Source organism: Pantherophis guttatus, chromosome 10, assembly GCF_059756535.1.
Source record: "Pantherophis guttatus breed Tessera chromosome 10, ASM5975653v1, whole genome shotgun sequence".
Taxonomy (NCBI): Eukaryota; Metazoa; Chordata; class Lepidosauria; order Squamata; family Colubridae; genus Pantherophis; species Pantherophis guttatus.
Window position 1 is genome coordinate 20,930,049 of NC_142072.1, and position 22,682 is coordinate 20,952,730.

At 43.2% G+C, this 22,682-nt stretch overlaps 1 protein-coding gene across 6 annotated transcripts in view; it reads left to right on the forward strand.

The window, feature by feature from the left end:
• COL8A2 (collagen type VIII alpha 2 chain) overlaps window positions 1-21,367 on the forward strand; it is a 243,334-nt gene extending 221,967 nt beyond the window's left edge. For all 6 annotated transcript variants that reach the window (XM_087876089.1, XM_087876091.1, XM_034413407.3 and 3 more), the window contains one exon: window positions 19,315-21,367. In XM_087876089.1, the coding sequence (XP_087732215.1) occupies window positions 19,315-21,227 (1,913 nt within the window). In that variant the 3' untranslated portion in view covers window positions 21,228-21,367. The remainder of the gene's footprint in view (window positions 1-19,314) is intronic.
• The last annotated feature ends 1,315 nt before the right edge of the window (window positions 21,368-22,682 follow it).

The following is a 22,682-nucleotide window of genomic DNA, read 5'->3' on the forward strand; positions in this document are numbered from 1 at the left end:
ATTTCTGTGATCATGAAGCCACCATGACTATGCCAAAGGAGCATGGAACTCTGTAACTTTCCCACCGAAGTGGTACCTATTCATCTACTCGCATTTGAATAAAATAGTATAACAAAGTTGGAAGGGAACTTGGAGGTCTTCTAGTCCAACCCCTTACTTAGGCAGGAAATCCTATACCACTTCAGACAAATGGTTATCCAACATCTTAAAAACTTCCAGTGTTGGAGCATTCACAACTTTTGGAGGCAAGTTGTTCCACTGATTAATTGTTCTAACTATCAGGAAATTTCTCCTTAGTTCTAAATTGCTTCTCTCCTTGATTAGTTTCCACCCATTGCTTCTTGTCTTGCCCTCAGGTGCTCTGGAGAATAGTTTGACTGCCTCTTCTTTGTGGCAGTCCCTGAGATATTGGAAGACTGCTATCATGTCTCCCCTAGTCCTTCTTTTCATTAAACTAGACATACCCAGTTCCTGCAACCATTCTTCACATGTTCACATATTTGCTTGCTTTTGAATTGCTAGGTGGGCAGGAGCTGGGGCAAGAACAGGAACTCATTCTGTTGCGTAGAGCTTGGGTCTCAAACTTGGGCTGTCAGCTCTCCAAGTTCCACTTCTTTAACCGCTGAGCCCCCTTTGATGAGGAGAGAGACTGGTTAGCAAGGTGAATCATTAGACCTGGCTTAATCTCCCAGGAACAATTTTGGCAAGAGACAATGTGCAGGTAATTGTATTGAAATGCTGGATGGGGCATTCTCATCATCTCTTTAAGATGGAAGCTGATTCATGTCATTAATTCCTCTACCTTGCGACAAAGCTGTTGATTTAAAAAAAAAAAGTAGTTTAAGTTGCTGAGCTTGAAAATAAATCCACTGTATAAGGCTTAAGTGGCATAACTTGGCACCAGAGATATGTATATTTAAGAAATAGGGTTCCTCATCCTGCAGTGAGAAAGACCTAGTCCTGGAGTCTGGGGAAGGCTCGGATGAGGGCTCTGAGTCAGAGAGGGGGCCAAGGTCATCTGGTAGTTCTTTGCTGCCTCCAGAGCAGGGGTTAAATGCTCCTGGTTTGGAGCGGATCGCTCGATCCGGTAGCGATGGCAGCGGGTGGTTCGGAGAACCGGTAGCAAAAATCCCTGCCCCCCCCATGCCCAGCTGAGCCACGTGATCATCAGAGGCCTTTTTTTCTTTTAAAAGCATTTTTTTCTACAACCTCTTCAGCTGAAAAAATGCTTTTAAAAGTAAAAAAAAAAAAAAGCCTCTGATGATCCCGCAGCTCAGCTGGGATCGTCAGAGGCTTTTCAAAGCATTTTTCCTGCAACCTCTTCGGCCAAAGAAGTTGTAGAAAAAATACTTCGAAAAGTTTTTTTTAAAAAAAAGTTGGCCACGCCCACCCAGTCACATCATCCCCCACCAAGCCACGCCCACAAAACCCGTAGTAACAAATTTTACATTTCACCCCTGCTCCGGAGTCTCCAGAGTCTGACATCAGCGAGGCAGAACAGCGGGAGCCTGTTCCTAGTGTGCACATGCGCAGAGCTGCCAGAAGACAGGAACAATTAAGTAAACAGGGTCGACTTGGGAGTAAGGCTTGGAGATGATTGGCCCCTCCCATAAGGCATAAAAGAGAAGTGAATGGGACGTGAGCTTTTGCAGGAAGCAATTAGTTCATCTGGTCGGTAAAAGCTCTGGAAAAATTCTGTTTGACTCTGTGCTAAGTTTGGCCTTGCCCTGCGTGTGGCAATTAATTCTCTGGCAGCATTCCAAGGGAGATAAGGTGGGTGTTTGTAAACACTCCCCTAATAGACTGTTTGAGAAGACTTTCGGACTGGGAATGACAATAATTCACAGCCGTTTGAATTAAAGAGGTTTGCTGGGACTAAGTTTGTGCTGTGCTGTATACTTTCTAAGGAAGCCTAGGTCAGAACATCAGGAGCGATTTCAGAATGGGACTATGTATTTCTCAGGCACTGGGATTCACAGACAAGAGCTAATCTCTGGTAGTAGCTATATAATTAGACTTTGGAAAGGGCAACCCCACCACTAACATTGCTGGAGTATTCATTCATAATTTGGAGAGATGGACATGAGAACCCAGAGCCCAGAAGTTTACACTGGTTTATTTATTTTGTTTACTTGTATCCCACCTTTATTACTTTGACAAATAACTCCAGGCAGCAAACATATCCAACATTTCCTCCCCCCTCCTTCTTTTTTCCCCACAACAACCCTGTTAGGTGGCTTGGACTGAGAGAGAGGAACTGCCCCAGGGGTGAAATCCAGCAGGTTCTGGAGAATCGGTAGTGGAAAATTTGAGTAGTTCGGAAAACCGGCAAATGCCACCTCTGGCTGGTCCCAGAGTGGGGAGGGAATGGAGATTTTGCAGGATCCTTCCCCCAGGAGTGGGGAGGGAATGGAGATTTTGCAGGATCCTTCCCCCAGGAGTGGGGAGGGAATGGAGATTTTGCAATATCCTTCCCCTGCCACGCCCACCAAGCCACACTCCCAGAACTGGTAGTAAAAAAAATGGAATTTCACCACTGGACTGCCCCAAAATCACCCAGCTGGCTTTCATAGCTAAGGTGGGACAAACTCAGCCTTCCTCTTTCTAGCTTGCTGCCATAACCACCAGATTGTACAGGAAGTTTGGTGCTTCTTGAACGCTGTTATAGCTAGTGAAAAGAAATCCTTTCCACTCAATTTGGACAATTCCAAGACTAGAAACAGCACCAAGAGGGAGTGCTTTATTGCACATCAAATCATTAACCATTCATGCACCAAGGAAGAACCAGGTCACTTGCCAAAAAAGTAGCTCAGTCGGCAAGACATTCAACCCTGCAAACCCATCCCTTTAATTAGGATTAAACATAGGCTAAGCCTACATGATGCGATCAATACCAGGTTTTGTTTACAACAGTGGTGAAAAGTAAAATTTGTTACTACCGGTTCTGTGGGCGTGGTTTGGTAATGTGACTGGGTGGGCGTGGCCAACTTTTTTTTTTTTTTTTTACTTTTAAAACCATTTCTTCTACAACCTCTTTGGCCGAAGAGGTTGTTTAAAAAAAATGCTTTTAAAAGCCACTGACGATCAGGCAACTCAGCTGGGATTGTCAGAAGCTTTTAAAAGCATTTTGCTACAACCTCTTCAGTGGAAGAGGTTGTAGCAAAAATGCTTTTTAAAGCCTCTGATGATCCCAGCTGAGCCACGCGATCATCAGAGGCTTTTTCTTTTTTTTACTTTTAAAAGCATTTTTTCGGCTGAAGAGGTTGTAGAAAAAAATGCTTTTAAAAATTAAAAAAAGAGCCTCTGATGATTGCTCAACTCAGCTGTGCATGGGGGGGAGGGGCAGGGATTTTTGCTACCGGTTCTCCGAACCACCTGCCGCCATCACTACCAGATCGGGTGATCTGGTCTGAACTGGGAGCATTTCACCCCTGGTTTACAATGTTTATTTGCAAGACATGATTATCTGTTATCTGTGATCACATGGGAAATCTTTGAAGAGCCCATATCGACTTACAAATAGTTATTGAATTACAATGGTAATTGAGCCCACAATTTTAGTTGTAAGTTCTGACAGTCATTAGGTGGGTCACCATGACTGATTTTATTATGATTTTTGTAGTGGTTGTTAAGCGAACCCATTGTTTGCTATAAGGCGTGGGGTTTGGGTTTTTTTTTGCTAGTTTCCAGCAAAACACACTGTAAATTGCGGCCATGTGACTGCAAGGCACTGCAAACAGCCATACATGTTGGCCAGTTGCCAAGGTCCAAATATGCAGACTTTGTGACATTAGAACTTTGAATTCTGGGTTGTAAGCAACTTTGGGGGGGGGAGCTGTTGTAGCTTCAGGTAGTTGCTAAGTGACTATAATAGAAGGACTACCTGTAATTGGAAATTAACAAATTTCTTCCTCCAACTGGAATTGACTGCCAGATGATGTGTTAATCCTAAACGACCCCATTAAGATTTATTATTATTATTTATTATTCATATTTCTATGCCGCCCACTCTCCGAGGACTCTGGGCGGCTTACACCAAAGACAGTATACTAAATAGCATATTGCCCCCCAACAATCTGGGTCCTCATTTTACCCACCTCAGAGGGATGGAAGGCTGAGTCAACCTTGAGCCGGTGAGATTTGATCCGCTGATCTGCTGAACTAGCAGTCAGCTGAAGTAGCTGCAGTACTGCACCCTAACCACTGCGCCACCTCGGCTCATTCACTGCCTGATTTTTTTTAAAAAAAAAGTATAAATAAAATTTAAAAAAAGAAAAAAGATCACCGCCTGATAGCATCTTCCCAAAAGTTTCCTTCGCGCAACCCAATGATGTGCACAGCCATTATTTATACTACTTTCCATTCTCAAGTTCTCCATCTGGTTGCCTGTGGTTGAGTTGTAGGACAAGAGGATTTCCACGTGGCACCAGACTGTGGAAATCTCTATTCAAAGCAGCTCCTTTATTGTCTTTTGAACAGCCAGTTCCTTACATGGCCTTTTGCTGAATCATCAAATATGCGGTATTTATTCTCAAATGTATTTATTTTGTTTTGCCAAAGTGCCAACCTGGTCCAAGTTTTCATTCCCTTCTCTAAAGTGTTTGGATGACATTCACTTTAGACTTCTCTTTTTTTCCCCTCCCTTTAAGGATTGCAGTAGTTACTTTGGGTTAAATTTATTTAAGCTATTTGGGACAGCGGTCACCAACTGGTGGTCCATGAGAAAATTTTGGTGGTCCACAGAAAAATTATTTGCATTTTTATATTGCTCTAAATCAGGGGTCCTCAAACTACGGCCCCTGGGACAGATACTTGCAATGAACATTTGTGTTGCTGCAGAGAGTCTCTCCCTTCGGGGTCTTTTTGTGTGGGTCGGAGGGCGGCAGAAATTCCGACTTGGGGTCTGCTTCAGCCTCCTGAGCCTCCAGGCGCCGGTACCTGGCCTTGCACTCCTGCAGGTCTTCCCTCTGCTTGGAAAGCCTATGCTGGTAGTCCTCAGTGAGGTGCTTCTGCTGAGCCTCCTTCTCGGCCAGATCCAACTTGAACTGAGCTGTTTTGGCAACTCTTTCTCATGGTGGCTGCTTAGCTCCAATAACTGCTTCCTGTTGGGGCCCTAAGGAGCCCGGGCAGGCAGGCGAGAAGTGGCTAGGAGGGGAAGGTGAGGCCGGCAAGGTGCCCCTCAACATGAGTGACATCAAGTTGGCCATGCCCATCCAGTCACATGACCACCTAGCCATGCCCGCCCAGCCAGTCATTAGGCAGATCATATTAGTGGTCTGCGGGATTTAAAATTATGAATTTAGTGGTCCCTGAGGTCGAAAAGGTTGGGGACCCCTGATTTGGGAGGCCTAGTTAGACTACACAATTAAACACAAGAAATTGATTGAGCCTCAAAGATGACTTATCTCTCACCCATCACACAGAAGATGTTCTGTCTGTTTTTGCATTCTATTTCTCCAGACTTTTAATGAGCTCCTCCTCCTCCTTTAATTCTGCCTCCTAAATTTCTTATCCAGGTAGTTCTCGACTTACGACCACAATTATTGAGCCGAAAATTTCTGCTGAAAGCAAAACATTCATTAAGTGAATTTTGTCCCATTTTACAACCGCTCTTGCCACACTTGTTAAGTGACTCACTGTAGTTGTTAAATTAGCAACATGGTTGTTAAGTGAATCTGGCTTCCTCTTTGTCTTTGCTTGTCAGAAGATCGCAAAATGGGATCACGTGATCCTGGGACACTACAACCGTCGTAAATACGTGTTTCCAAGAGGGGAGATTTTGATCATATGGGGATAATGGGGATAGCAATAGCAATAGCACTTAGACTTATATACCGCTTCATAGTGCTTTACAGCCCTCTCTAAGCTTTGACTCTGTAAAACCGCTTAGTCAGCATATTACCCCCAACAATCTGGGTCCTCATTTTACCCACCTTGGCAAGATGGAAGGCTGAGTCAACCTTGAGCCCTGGTGAGATTCAATCTGCTGGCAGCCGGTGATCAGCAGAAGTAGCCTGCAGTATTGCATTCTAACTATTGTGCCACTGCGGCTCATTATGTTGCAAATGTACCGTATTTTTCGGAGAATAAGACGCACCTTCCCCCCCCAAAGGGGGTGAAAATTTAGGTGCGTCTTATACACCGAATGTAGCCCCACCCACCCACTGGCCCCCACCCTTTGGTCTCTGCCTCCCAGCAATTTACCTCCTTGCAGCAAGCAGCAAGAAGAAACAGCTCCTTTCAGCTTCAGCACAGCCTAATTAGCACACGTTGATTGGCTCGGCCTCCCAACTCTCAGCTGTTTTGCTCTCAGCTGTTTTGTGTGGGCCTCTGCTGCTTGCTACAAGGAGGTAAATTGCTTTTTTCCCTTGTGCTAATCAAGCTATGCTGAAAACGAAAATGAAAGTAAAGCAGGCTGTTTGCTGCAACCAGGCAAAATTGCTCAGAGGCAAAGGCAGAGGGAGATTTCTTTTTCTTGTTTTCCTCACTAAAAAAAGATAGGTGCGCCTTATATTCTGAAAAATACGGTAAGTGTGAAAAATGGTCATACTTTTTTTCAGTGCCATTGTAACTTTGAATGGTCGCTAAATGAACTGTTGTAAGTCGAGGACTACCTGTATATGGAATACTAGGTTTGCCTATGGAAGGAGACATATGGGAAGCCTTCTTCCTGACAACCAAGTCTTTGTTTCAAGGGATTGGTCACGTACATTACTCCCTCTATTTGTCTATGGAGATTCTCAGTCATCCAGGTCAAAGTTGTCCCAAAGATGCATTTTCAGAGCTGAAGAAACTTCTTGGATGAAAAGCGAAACGTCTTCAAAGAAAAAAACCAGAAAGTCCAGTTGCCTCTTGAAAAAACACCTTTGGTATCCCCTCTATTCTGACACAAAGGGACACAGTTGCTCAGTGGCTAAGACACTGAGCTTGTTGATCGAAAGGTCAGCAGTTCAGCGGTTCGAATCCCTAGTGCCGCGTAATGGGGTGAGCTCCCGTTCCTTGTCCCAGCTTCTGCCAACCTAGCAGTTCGAAAGCCCGTAAAAAATGCAAGTAGAAAAATAGGGACCACCTTTGGTGGGAAGGTAACAGCGTTCTGTGCACCTTTGGTGTTGAGTCATGCCGGCCACATGACCACGGAGACGTCTGCGGACAGCACTGACTCTTCGGCTTTGAAACGGAGATGAGCACTGCCCCCTAGAGTCGGGAACGACTAGCACATATGTGCGAATCCAGTTCAGATTAACTTTCTAGCGGGGGGAAATTGGATCACGGTGCAATGTATCAACTCAAAAGGGGACCCATAGGCAAGCAAAGCTCCTTTTAAACCATTGTTTCTCAACCTTGACAACTTTCGGATGTGTGGACTTCAAATCCCAGAATTCCCCCATCAGAAATTCATGATGGTTCCCAGCTGGGAAATTCTGAGATTTGAAGTCCACATATCTCCAAAAGTTGCCAATGTTGAAAAGCACTTTTTAAAATACAATTTCCTCCCAGAATTCTACTCCAGACAAGGTTGGTCATTGCCCTGTATACCTGTTGCACAAACCACCATCTAGTAACCTGACACACACCTTGTGTAGACTCTGCATTGGCAGAGATGAAGGTTAAATTCGGATGCTCGAAATCACGAGGGTCTTGTGGCAACTTCTCCAAAGGATAAATGTGATTAAAAGGTGAGGACTTAACGCCTTTTAATAAAATAAATTAGTTGGATTGGATGCTACCGGGCTCCTTCTGATTTATGGGACTTTGGAGGCACTCCCTGTTTTAGCAACTCGATAATCTGAGAAATTCTATGTTTGGCAAGGAATTCCTGAGAACTGGATCACTGTTTATAGAGCTGTAACGGGATAGAAAAATAATCTCTTCCCTTATCGCGTAATCTAATAAGAGAAGACTCCATTGTGCAGGAATGATATATAGTGCTAAACTACCAAATGGCTTAGCTGGCATTTAAAACCTGCATCTGGAATCAAAGCATGTTTAAACACAAAAATGGATTGTGTATATTTCCTTCCCACACCACGTTTTCCAGTGTTAGCAAAGTTTTTCTTTTTTCCTTTTCTTGAAAATAATTTTATTAAAAGGTTGGAAAAAAACGATTAAAAAAATAGCAGAAGCTAAAAAAAAAAAAAGAAAAGAAAAAAGTAAGGTAGCCTTCTATATACAAGAGTTTATTTTAGTGGCTGTTCAAAGTTACAACGGCACTGAAAAAAGTTTTTCACACTTATGACCTTGATTAACAAATGTGAAAACTCGTCATCTCATCATCCATCTTTTAACAATAAGCAAATCAAATAATGAATGTCATTTCCAACCCAATGATCAGCAAAACGTCCCAACAGAACTCTAAAATATTAACTTTACTTCTTCCTAGTTAGCTAGTTTACTTTATTGATTAGTGCATGGGCCATATCAAAGAGTTCCAAACACAATGTCAGGTTTCGATGTCATCTCAAATAAATTGCACTCCCAAACTTTGCTAAAATATTCCATTTATTGAGTACGACAGATCTGGCCCCGACTTCGTCGTAGCCGATACTAACCCTCTGACCCCCAAACCCTTCCCTTTCGGTTCCCCAATTTTCATCTTCTCATTGGCCATCTTCCAAGTCAGTCTCCCCAGCTTCTGACCTCACCCCACAGGAATGTTCCCCCCTCCCATCCCATCTCCTAGGGGATATTATCTACAGAGAAAATAAGTAGGTGAAAAGTCAAGCCTCGTCTTTTTATGGCAGCATCAGAATGCTGGCACACAAATTATTACTAAAATCGGATAAAAACAATTTAAAATGGAATTGGAATAAAATACAATTTAAAACGAAATTGGAATAAATATACAATTTAAAATAAGACTGGAACAAAATACAGTACTGTAATTTAATATATGGATAAGTAAAATATGACAAAATTATATTTCAGTACTTCTTCCCAGTGTTATTCCTGCACTATGGCAGGGTCCACTTAAATTTTATGATATTAACATTACTTAATGAACATAAAACTCAACATTCTGCCTCTCAACTCTTAGCTGTTAACAAAATCCCATAAAAGGCCTGAGAGGGTCCCAATAGGCCAACGTAAACAAAAGGAAAGAAAATAAAAGTTTAAACATAACGAAAGGAGACCATTTCTCCTTTACAGAAGTCAAGCTCCGATGGACCAGTTTTGGCACAGTTCTTATCTGATCCTTGTCCAAGGAGACCAAAAGGCAGCACAAACTTACAGTGCTGCAGGATCGAGAAGAAGAAGAAAAAAATTGGCTGATGCTAGTCTGGCATTTGAGGATCTGTGCATGCCAGGGTGTTTATTTTTTCCACTAGGTTTTTCTCACTGAACAGCAGCACACACCTTGGCATAACAGCCTGGGCGCTGATCCTGAGTGGCAACAGAGGGAAAATTCTGAGTCTCTCTGAGTATTAGACTTTTTTAAAAATTTTTGTCAAGCATGTACAAGTGTAAACATAATTATAAATACATGAAAAGGGTATGAATAAAAGAAAACATTAGGACAGGGATGGTAGGCACGCTGGTGGTCTTATGCATGCCCCTTACAGACCTCTTAGGAATAGGGTGAGGTCAACAGTAGACAGTTTTAGGTTAAAGTTTTGGGGGTTTGGGGAAGAAACCACAGAGTCAGGTAGTGCATTCCAGGTGTTGATCGCTCTGTTACCGAAGTCGTATTTTCTGCAATCGAGTTTGGAGCGGTATACCTTGAGTTTGTATCTATTGTGTGCTTGTGTAGTTTTGGTTGACGCTGAAGTATTAATTGGCTGGTAGGACATTGTAGCAGATGATTTTATGTACTACACTTAAGTCAGACCGAAGACGGCAAAGTTCTAAATTGTCTAAACCCAAAATTTCAAGTCTGGTGGCATAAGGTATTTTGTTGCGAGCAGAGGAGTGGAGGACTCTTCTCGTGAAATATCCATGGACTCATTCGATTGTATTAATGTCCGATATGCAGTGAGGGTTCCAGACAGATGAACTGTATGCAAGAATTGGTCTGGTAAAAGTTTTGTATGCCCTAGTTTGCAGTTCAATATTACCGGAGAAGAAGCTTTCTTACTTTCTACTGAAAGTAGAGGCACAATGAATGGCTCGGTGGTTAAAGATGCTGAGCTTGTCAGCTGGAAAGCTGATAGTCTGGTTTGAGATCCAAACACTATGCTCCTACCCACCTAGTAGTTTGAAACCATGCAAATGTGAGTAAAAAAATAGGTACCACTTCGGCAGGAAGATAACAGCGGTCCATGTACCTCGGTGTAGAATAGAAATAATAATAGAATAATAGAGTAGAGTAGAATGGAATTGGAATTGGAATTGGAATTGGAATTGGAATTGGAATTGGAATGGAATAGAATAGAATAGAATAGAATAGAATAGAATAGAATAGAATAGAATAGAATAGAATAGAATAGAATAGAATAGAATAGAATAGAATAGAATAGAATAGAATCTGGAAGGGACCTTGGAGGTCTTCTAATCCAAACAGGAGAACCTATAGCCGTGATGGCGAATCTATGGCACATGTGCCAGAGGTGGCACGCAGAGCTCTATCTGTGGGCACGCGTGCTGTCACCCCAGCTCAGCCAGCTGGTCGTTGGGTTTCCAAGGTGCGCATGTGTGCCAGCCAGCTGGTTGTCAGGTTTTGTCGTGCACGCCTTCCGGTTTGGGCACTCTGTGCCTAAAAGGTTCGCCATCACTGACTTATACCATATGAGTTAAGTGACTGTCTAGAGTCTAGATTCTTCTTTAAAAACCTCCAGTGATGAAGCCCCCACAATTTCTGGAAGCAAAGTTGTTCCACTGGTTAATTGTCCTCACTGTTAGGAAGTTTCTCCTCAATACCAGGTTGCTTCTCTCTTTGATTAGTTTCCAACGATTGTTTCTTGTCCTGCCTTCTGGTGCTTTGGAGAATAAATTGACCCATTCTTCTTTGTGGCAGCCCCTCAAATACTGGAATACTGCTATCATGTCACCCCTAATTCTTTTTTTCTCTAGACTAGCCAAACCCAAATCCTGCAGTCGTTCTTTAGTCTCCAGGTCTTTGATCATCTTAGATCATCTTAGAGCCTTGGTAGTACAGTGGACTAAAGCACGCTGTTATTAACACCAGCTGCCTGAAATTACTGCAAGTTCAAATCTCACCAGGCTCAAGGTTGACTCAGCCTTCCATCCTTTCAAAGGTAGGTAAAATGAGGACCCAGATTGTGGGGGCAATAAGCTGACTTTGTATAAATATACAAAAGTATGAAGGCTATTGCTTAACGCATTGTAAGCCGCCCTGAGTTTCCGGAGAAGGGCGGCATATAAATTAAAGCAAAAAAATAAATAAATCATACTGGCCACATGATCACGGAAAGGGTCTTTGGACAGTGCTGGCTCCCTTAGCTAAAAAACAGACATGAGCACTGTCCCCTAGAGTCGGACACAACTGAACAGGGGAAAAATTTACCTTTTACTTTCTGCTGAATCCTACTCATTGCTACTTTTCTTTATGGTTTTGGGATTCCTCTGCCTCCAGAGTGTACCCCTGTCTGGTGGAATTTAAAAGCTAGGAAGTAAGAGAGTCCCTGCGGAGTTTTACTCAGCTAGTCGTTGCTGATTCTAAGGGGCAGTGCTCATCTCTGTTTCAAGGCCATTGAGCCAGCGTTATCCAAAGACATTTCCATAGCCAGTGTGCCACCAAGGAGGGCTGTTAACATCCTACTAAAGTGGTACCTATTTATCTACTCGCATTTGCATGCTTTCGAACTGCTAGATTAGCAGAAGCTGGGGCGAGGATCAGAAAAGCTAGGAAGGTGGTAGACAAATCACATTTTTCCTGCAAGGCAAAGAAGAGACTATTGGGTAGTCCCCAACTGATCATCTTAAACGAGCCTGCCCATCAGAGTCGTTAAGTGGTGCTGGTCGTAAAATGCATCACCCATTCAATTTTACGATCTTTGTTGCAGCAGCAGTCATTAAGTGAACATGGCAATTATGAGAACGAATGGCCTTCTATAGGGCTGGTTTTACTGAAAACTAGAAGAAAATATCTATTTGTTTGGTAAAATCATGTTTTCATGTTTATGTGATTGTAGGACACTAGAAACAGCCGTTAAATGCAAGCCAATCAAGCATCCAATATGTGGTCACATGATCAGGAGCCATCCATCAGAATTTTGAACCGGGTCATAAGTCCCTGTGGGGAGATTTATTGTAACTGTTGTGACCTAGGCTTCCTGAGTCATTAAAACATACGAGTAGTCCCAAAAACCTCTTTTATTGCAAAGCTGTGAATTACGTTCATTCACAGCTGAGTCCCAATTAGATGCAAAAAGTCCTTTGGGAGAAGTCCTTCAGGATAATCACCAATCTTTAATTCCCTTGACACGCTGCCAAAGACCTATTTGGCAAAGCCACATGGAGTCCAGAATCAAACAGAGATGCCGACTGGCAACAGAATTAACAACATTGCTTTTCTGCAAAGGTCCCACGTGCCTTTGCTCCTCTTTTAAGACTTATGGGAGGGGCCAATCATCTCCAGGCATTACTCCTGAGTCGTCCCTTCTGGAAGCTCTGGACATGCACGCACTAGGAACAGGCTCCTCCTGTTCCTCTGCCTCTCTGCTATCCGACTCTGGAGGCTCTGGAGTCCATGCATCACTCCCAGATGGCCCTGGCCCCATCGCTTACCTCCGATGCAGAGCCCTCGTCCGGGCCTTCCCCAGACTCCAGGACTGGCCCATGTTTCTCCCCAGCCTCCTCACTGTCCGACTCTGCTGCCAGCTCCTCAGGCTGCTGGTGGACCACAACAGTAACTTCAAATGGCTGCTAAGCAATTGGTCATTAGTTGAGGACCTGTATGTTTCTTAATGCCCAAGGATTTAATTCTTTCATTTTGCAATTTATGGACCTCAGCTCCTGCTATTTATTCTCAGTTCCAAGCTTAATAGTGATTCATAATCATTAAAAATTATGAAACATATTGTGTTATTCATAACCTCATTTGTATTTTACTCTCTTATTCTTTTTGCTTCTCTTTTATTCCTGTTGCTTTATTTCTTTTCTTAAAATGTTTAATTAAAAAAAAATCTCTAGTATGTCATATGCAAGTGATGTCCAGTTTGGCCAGGAGAAGCATGGACAGTGACTTCTCATACAATAAAATAAAAGATGTTTTTTGGGATGGAGGGTGGAAAATCCTTTTTGCTGTACTTGGGCATCTTTTCTCAATTCAGAGATTTTGAAGAAGGCAACACAGTCCTTGTCTTGGAGTAACATTGCCATCTGGTGGATGCTATGGAAATAAACTAGCTTTCTTTTCTTTTTTTAATTGTTAAAAAGGAAACAAAAGCTAACAAGAATTCATATAAGTAAAGAAAACAAAGAAAAAGCCTAAAGTGCAAAAAAAGGGAAAAGAAATAAAAAAAAATAGCTAGAATTTCTAGTAGTAGATTTTCTTTACAGCAAATATAAGTACAAATACAAAATTACCTCTTATTCTATGGTTTTTAAAAGTCTTTTTGTAGTAACTTTTACTAATCCGACTGTAATTAATTTCATTTTTTTTTTCTGTTTCATGACAAAAATCTACAAGGGGGTTCCAGTCAGCTATAAATAAGAATATTTTTTCTAATTAAGCAAGTTAATTTAGCCATTTCTGCCAGTTCTATCATTTTCCTGTATTGTGGGTAGTACCAGACCTTTCCATTTTTTGAGCATATAATAAATAATCTTGCCTCCTTCCTAAGCAAAGAGAATGGCCCAAAGTCACTCAGCCAGGCTTCATGGCTAAAGCAAGATTAGAACTCCCTGTCGCCTGGTGATTGGCCCAAAATTACCCAACTAGCTTTCATGCCTAAGGCAGGACTAGAATTCATGGTTCCTTGTCTGTAGCCTGATGCCTTAACCACTACACCAAACTAACTCTCATATTCAGGATACTAATATTTTTAGGGTGAGGAATCACAAATATATATATATTTGATATATTTGTTTTCTGATATATATAGTATATATATATCAGATTTATATTTGCTGATAAAGAAATAAAGGGAGACTAGTATAGATCTATTTCAAGCTATTTAGCTCTCATCAGCTAGCCATACCCTTACTCAGATTCGAACTTGGGCTGCCTGCATATTAGGCAGTTGTATTAACCTCTGAGCCACAGATTATCCTCCCTTTATCAGCTGAGCCAGAGGAGAGATTAAGTGTTTTTCTGTCAAAGCGCCTGGTCTACCCCAATATGGGAGGGAGCATACTGCTTATCTTTCGCCTTTCAGCTCCAATCCAGGAGCCCTCAAGCAGTCGCTTATATAAATTTGATACAAAATAGTTTGTCATGAAAACGACTGCCTCCAGAGGGCCTCCAGAACCTGGGGAGGCCATTTTCGCCATCCTGGAGGCTTGAGAAAAGCTCCGGAGCCCAGGCGGGCAAAAACACACCCCGCCCCCACTGTGGTGCAGCAGGCTGACTAGGCCACGCCCATGCCCATCCAGCAATAAGAGCCTTAGTGGCGCAACAGACTAAAGTGCTGTTAAGTAGCACCAGCTGCCTGCAATTACTGCAAGTTCAAATCTCACCAGGCTTAAGGTTGACTCAGCCGTCCATCCTTTTGAGGAAGGTAAAATGAGGAGCCAGTTTGTGGGAGCAATAAGCTGACTTTGTATAAAAAAGAACACCACTTGAGGGGGGGGGGGCAAAGCCCTACTAAGCAGGTATATACAAAAGTATGAAGACTATTGCTTAATGCATTGTAAGCCGCCCTGAGTCTCCGGAGAAGGGCGGCGTATAAATCGAACCAATAAATAAATAAATAAATAAACCGGGCAGAGAACCCCTTGCTAAAATTTTTGAAGCCCACCCCTACTTAATATTGCCTACTCACTCTTTCCTCAAACCAAGGTTGTTTGGATGAGGGCTAGAGAATCTCAGAACCTGACACATTTGAAGGATACCAAGTCTGAGTCATCCAACTGCATCTGTACCTTTAGAAGATTCTAAATTCAGATTTTGCTCCCTTTCCCCCCCCCCCTCTTTCTTTGGGTAGAATTGGCCGATAGCTCTGGGCTGTGGCCCTTGCAAGTCCACCTTTCTTTTTCAGAAGACAGGGGTGTCCCCAGAAGGTGATTTATTTTTTATTTTATTATTTTATTATTTTATTTTATTTTATTTTATTTTATTTTATTTTATTTTATTTTATTTTATTTTATTTTATTTTATTTTATTTTATTTTATTTTATTTTATTTTATTTTATTTTATTTTATTTTATTTATTTTATTTTATTTTATTTTATTATTTTATTTTATTTTATTTTATTTATTTTATTTTATTTATTTTATTTTATTTTATTTTATTTTATTTTATTTTATTTTATTTTATTATTTTATTTTATTTTATTTTATTTTATTTTATTTTATTATTTTATTTTATTTTATTTTATTTTATTTTATTTTATTTTATTTTATTATTTTATTTTTCTATACCGCCCTTCTCCCGAAGGACTCAGGACGGTGTACAGCCTGATTAAAAGCACAAAGACAGACAAAATTTATAAATAATTTAAATTATTAAATAATTGGCTCAATTATAAAATGATGCGTTTTTCTCCTTCATCTCACATCACCCTGACAATGCTGCCTTCTTTGGATGATCTCGAAAGCTCACTCTTTTCTAAAGTATCAAAAAGCATAAGAACATATTGAAGTCATTTTCTTTGGAAAGGCCTTTTTCCAAACACAAAATGAAAGAGAGAAAAAAAAATCTTGCTTAAGCATACATGTTTTGGCTGCGTTATTATAGTGCAAGAACTTAAACGGACAAAGATTTTTTGGGGGATATTTATGTGATCCTCGCTAGAGCCGTAAATGGGGCAAACGTTTGATGTACAGTTCAACTCAAAATTTCCACTAACAACAAAAATCATTCAAGAGACCATTTGGGGGTTTTTTTTCCTATATAAAAATATTTTTAAAAGTCTTCTTAGCTCTTCCATGCCAACTTGGAGTTAATTCCACCAATGACATTGGCCTCTTTCTGCTGGCATTTGATTTGCTTAAGTGGTTTTATATTAGTTGAAGGGGGAAAAAATTAGCATGGGCCAAACCTTTGAAAACATTATGAAGTGATGCTGGATCTTAGACCTGGATTAAGATAAGAATACAGAGATGAAGGAAAGGGAAAAACAGAATTATTATTGTTAATAGAGTAGAGTAGAGTAGAGTAGAGTAGAGTAGAGTAGAGTAGAGTAGAGTAGAGTAGAGTAGAATAGAATAGAATAGAATAGAATAGAATAGAATAGAATAGAATAGAATAGAATAGAATAGAATAGAATAGAATAGAATAGAATTTTTTATTGGCCAAGTATGATTGGACACACAAGGAATTTGTCTTGGTGCATACGCTCTCAGTATACATAAAAGAAAAGATACGTTCATCAAGAATCATAAGGTACAACACTTAATGATAGTCATAGGGTACAAATAAGCAATCAGGAAACAATATCAATATAAATCGTAAGGATACAAGCAACAAAGTTACAGTCCTACAGTCAGAAGTGGAAGGAGATGGGTGGTGGGAACGATGAGAAGATTAATAGTAGTGCAAACTTAGTAACTAGTTTGACATTGTTGAGGGAATTATTTATTTAGTAGAGTGATGGGCTTGGGGAAAAACTGTTCTTGTGTCTAGTTGTTCTGGTGTGCAGTGCTCTATAGCGTCATTTTTGAGGGTAGGAGTTGAAACAGTTTATGTCCAGGATGCGAGGGGTCTGTAAATATTTTCCCAGCTCTCTTTTTGACTCGTGCAGTATACAGGTCCTCAGTGGAAGGCAGGTTGGTAGCCATTGTTTTTTCTGCAGTTCTAATAATCCTCTGAAGTCTCTGTCTGTCTTGTTGGGTTGCAGAACCAAAGCAGACAGTTATAGAGGTGCAGATGACAGATTCAATAATTCCTCTGTAGAACCATATCAGCAGCTCCTTGTTGCTATTATTATTGTGGTACCTAGCCCGCCTTTCTCCCCAGAGAGAATGAAACTTCTACAGATTCCTCTGTGATTTTTTTTCTTTAAAAAGTTGCTTAGACAGAAGCCGTTATAGGAAATGAGTTTCAATTTTACATATTGAACAGAAATACAAAGTATTCCCCTCTGAGCGGCATGCTAATTGTTATTGTTTTTAAGGGACTTTGATTTCTACAGCGAATTTGTGACACTCCCGAATGTTGTCATTTACAGACGGAGAAACCAACGATGATGAAATTTGGGAGTCGAGTCTGAGTTGTCATGTCACCATATAGAAATCTTGCCCAGCCCCCCAATTGTCTCAGAGAGATGCAAGTCTATAGACAGGTCAAGTTCAGTGTTATGTATGCGAAACATCTCAAGACTTGAAAGCAGTGGTGAAATCCAGTTTATTTTACTACTGGTTCTGTGGGCGTGGCTTGGTGAACGTGGCAGGGGAAGGATACTGCAAAATCCCCATTCCCACCCCACTCCAGAGGAAGGATACTGCAAAATAGGGAGCCTTGATAGTACAGTGGTTTAATGCACCCTGTTATTAAGAACAGCTGCCTGCAATTACTGCAGGTTCGAATCTCGCCAAGGCTCAAGGTTGACTCTGCCTTCCATCCTTTCTAAGGTAGGTAAATTGAGGACCCAGTTTGTGGGGGCAATAAGCTGACTTTGTATAAAATATACAAAAGAATGAAGGCTATTGCTTAACGCATTGTAAGCCGCCCTGAGTCTCCGGAGAAGGGCGGCATATAAATCAAATTAAAAAAAAAAAATCTCCATTCCCACCCCACTCCAGGGGAAGGATACTGCAAAATCACCATTCCCTCCCCACTCTTGGGCCAGCCAGGGGTGATATTTGTTGGTTCTCCAAACTGCTCAAATTTTCCACTACCAGTTCTCCAGAACCTGTCAGAACCTGCTGGATTTCACCTCTGCTTGAAAGATTATTCTCAGCTTAAAGCTGAGCCGTTTTGAGATCAGAACAGTGTCAGAAAGTTTCCAATATGTTGAGTTTTTGATGATCTCAGAGCTTGGTTGTTTTCTCACCATTGTCAGGTTAGGTCAAAACGAACGACTGAGTTCAGAGACAATCAAGAATTCAATTGATCAACCTTGAGTTACATATCTTCTCTCCAGGTTGGCCCTTCCGATAAGATCCAAGTGACCCATTTCATGCATAAAAGCCACTGTTTGGAGCTCAAAATGGTTCCAAATATTTTCCCACAACCCTGAAGTCCTTTGTGAAGTCTTCTTGTTTTGTAGTAGTGATGGTTAACCTTTTTGGTGCAGAGTGCCTAAAGTGTGCATGTGTGCAATTGCACGTGTGCATGGCCGAACCCCCAAAATGCAATGCAAGTGCCCCCCGCGCATGCCCCCTGCCCCCTCCGCATCCCATTTTGGCTTCCAGGTTGATGCAGGCTTTCCCTGTTTTGGCTTCCAGATAGGTGCAGGCTTTCGAGGCTCAAAACGGGGCACCGGGGGCCCCATGCACCGTTTTGGCTTACATGTTGGTGCAGGTGGCCTTCCAGGCCCAAAACAGGACGCAGGAGGTGTGTGCAGGCACATGAACCCCCAAAATGCAATGAGAGCACCCCACACACATGTGCATCACCCCCATGCATGCACTCCGCTCCCGCACATGTGCACATGCTTGTCCTGCATGCGGCCTGCCCCCCGCACATGCGCGGCAGCGACCTGAAGACCAGCTGGCTGGCGAGAGGCATGCACACATGCGTGGTCGAGCTGGGCTGCCATAGGTTCGCCATCACGGCTTCAGAGCAGGGGTGAAATGCTCCCGGTTCGGACCGGATCGCCCGATCCAGTAGCAATGGCGGTGGGTGGTTCGGAGAGCAAAAATCCCTGTCCCCCCCATGCCCAGCTAAGCCGCACGATCATCAGAGGTTTTTTTTTTACTTTTAAAAGCATTTTTCTTCTGCCGAAAAAATGCTTTTAAAAGCAAAAAAAAATGCTTTTAAAAGAAAACAAAAGCCTCTGACGATCAGCTGGGATCGTCAGTCTTTTAAAGGCATTTTTTTTACAAAGCATTAGAAAAAATGCTTTTAAAAGTAAAAAGTTGGCCACGCCCACTCAGTCACATTACCCACCCACCCCACCAAGCCACGCCCACAGAACCGGTAGTAACAAATTTTACATTTCACCACTGCTTCAGGACTGGCAGCAAAGGGCCCTCCTGTGTCAGGGAAAGAGCTGAGGACTGCCTCTCTCTGCGAGTCAAAGCTTCCCTTCTTTGGCCTCTGCCAAGATGCTCAGCCTGCCTTGAGTGATGTGTCCTTCATGTCTTCACAGATATGCTTCCACTGCTGCCGATGGACCTCAAGGGGGAACCTGGACCACCGGGAAAGCCGGGCCCGAGAGGACCACCTGGGCCACCAGGCTATCCTGGGAAACCGGGCACCGGGAAACCAGGACTTCATGGGCAACCTGGACCTGCTGGGCCCCCTGGCTTTTCCGGCATCGGCAAACCTGGTCTTCCAGGACTTCCGGGAAAGGCTGGCATGAAGGGGATGCCAGGGCCGGCAGGGGAGATCGGCCCACGAGGAGACCAAGGACTGCGGGGCTGGCCAGGGCCACCGGGATTGCCTGGGCCTGCTGGACTCTCTGTGAATGGAAAACCAGGCCCAAACGGGGGCCCGGGGCTCCCTGGATTCCGGGGAGAACCTGGGCCCAAAGGAGAACCCGGCCCGCGAGGCGAGCGTGGAGCAAAGGGCGAGAATGGTGTGGGGAAGCCCGGACTGATGGGCCCCCGAGGTAATGGGGGACTGCCTGGCCCTGCAGGACCTCCAGGACCTTCTGGCCTTGGGAAACCTGGCCTGGATGGGTTGCCTGGGGCTCCGGGGAGCAAAGGGGACTTGGGGCTTCCGGGTGAGCCAGGGCTCAGTGGACAACCTGGGCCTATGGGCCCTCGTGGTCCTCCAGGTCTGGATGGCACTGGACTGCCTGGCATAGCTGGCATGCCGGGTCTGCCAGGCCATTTGGGGCCTAAGGGCGAACCTGGCCTGCGTGGTCTTCCAGGGCTGCCTGGCGCTATAGGGTATGGGAAACCAGGGCTCCCTGGCTTAAAGGGGGACCGTGGGCAACCGGGAGTGCCAGGAATAATTGGTGACAAAGGGGAGCCCGGGATGGATGGAGAGCCAGGGGAGATGGGGCCCCATGGCCTGGCTGGGGTCCCTGGCCCTCAGGGCATCATGGGTTTGCCGGGCAAGCATGGGCTCCCCGGCCCAAAAGGTGAAGTAGGGCCAAGTGGGCCTATAGGACCCCCAGGTCTGCGGGGAGACCAGGGGCCCAATGGTTTTGTGGGCAAGCCGGGGATTCCTGGGGAGAGAGGGCTCCCTGGTGCCACAGGGATGCCTGGCCCAATGGGTCCCAAGGGGGAAGGTGGCTTCATGGGGCTTCCTGGGGCCCCAGGCTCTTCTGGACCCCATGGGACCAAGGGAGACTCTGGGATCCCAGGCCAACCAGGCCTCAGAGGCCCTTCAGGAATACCAGGTTTACAAGGCCCCTCGGGTCCCATGGGCCCCCAAGGTTTGACAGGCTTGAAAGGTGAACCTGGGCCCCCGGGGGCCCCTGGAATCAGCAGAGTTGGAGAGCCAGGCATGATAGGTCCTGCTGGCCCTCCAGGGGTTCCTGGCAATCCTGGAATCATTGGGCTCCCGGGACCCCCAGGACCGCCTGGGGCCCCAGGAATATCGCCTGTCAAAGATTTTCAGGGCCACCATTTGCCCGACGGAAATGTTGATGGAGCAGTGTTGGGGAACGGCAAGTCCGGGAAACCCCAGTTTGGCCGAGGGGAACTCTCTGCCCAAATGTTGCCAGCTTTCACCGCTATCCTGAGCTCGCCCTTCCCAGCCTCAGGAATGCCCGTAAAATTTGACAGGACTTTGTACAATGGGCAGAATGGCTATAACCCAGGAACAGGCATCTTCACTTGCCCTATTTCTGGCATCTATTACTTCGCCTATCACGTCCATGTGAAAGGAACCAACGTCTGGGTGGCCCTTTACAAAAACAACGTGCCGGCCACCTACACTTACGATGAGTACAAGAAAGGCTATTTAGACCAAGCGTCGGGCAGCGCCGTGCTTGAACTCAAGGAAAACGACCAAGTCTGGATCCAGATGCCGTCAGACCAAGCCAACGGTCTGTACTCCACCGAATACATCCATTCTTCTTTTTCCGGATTCCTTCTCTGCCCCACATAACGGCTGTTGGGAGTTGCTCTTTTCTCCCCTTGAGTCATAAACTTGTCTTTTTTTGAAAAACAAAAACAAAAAAAATATAGGAAAGTCACTGGGAAGGATGGTGCGAGCCACGATCGCTTTGACCCAGCCAAGGAGAGCATCCGGGAAAGAGAACCGTTGTTGCTGGACCGCCTGGGGATTCGGAATTTGATTTATCCTTATGGCGGCATGGCCTGGCAAGCCCACAGATGCTGCCCGTCACTTCTTTGGGGCCCTTGAAAGTCCGAAAGGGTTGGGGAAACCGTGCCAACAAAAGTCACTTTTAACATAGTGGGTTTTTTTTCTTCTTTTTAAATCAGCTTAAGGCACCACCTTCCTTTGTTTAGCTCTTTTAAAATGTGATTTCGGTCGACGCCTGAGGCACAACGAAGACCCAGAAGGGTGAATTATGAAATTGTGAAATGCTTTGCTTTAAGCATCTTTTACGCAAGGCTCTGTGTATTTTTAAAGCATCCAGTTTGGTGTTTATGGGAAAAGGGATGACAAAGAAACTCTTTTATTTCAAAGCCATACAGAGATTTCTAAAATCAACTGGAAAAAGCCAGACACCGTAAATTATGCGTTTAATAGCCCAGGGTTATATAAACCAGTCAAATGCCCATCAGGTGCAAGGCAGTAGTTTAAATAAGTAAATATACTTCTATGAATATCTGAGTATTAAAGCACTGCAGATATTGCTAATTTTATATATATATATATATATATATGTATATGTATGTATGTATATGTATATATATATAAAAGACTGAATTGTGTTAAGTTCAAACACTTTGTTACCGTATTTCCTCAGGATCTGCAGACTGTTGACGAAGGTGGCCGTACCAAACTCCATACAATATTTGATATCTTTTCTTTAAATAAAATTCTTGATTTCACTTCAGTGTAATTTCCACAATGGTGCTAAGTAATATTTTCCTAATATTAGCTCCTTTAAAAGACATTTTGAGTAGTGCAATATCCTTTTTTAAAAAAAGAAAAAATTTGCAAAATTTTTGGGGTTTTGCAGCGTTGTTTTTTTTAAAAGTAGCCATCTGTACCCCTTAAATACATCCGAAGAATGTATTTAAATACATCCGAAGAAATAATAGCACATGAAAATACGCTAAGGATTCCTTTCTGCATAAATGGTGGAGAACATAGATGGATTTAATTAACTATTATTTTTATAGATCCTGAAATGGCCAGAGCAGCTTAGTGTGTTTTTCAAATTTATTGTAAACACACACACACACACACACATATATATTTATATATATATATACATATATATACATATATATACATATATATACATACATACATACACACACACACACACACACACACACACACTTAAACAACTCGACTGGAACAATAATTGCAATCAACGCTGAGTTTGTTGACGAACATTCTAGATTGGCACGAGTGAAAAAACAC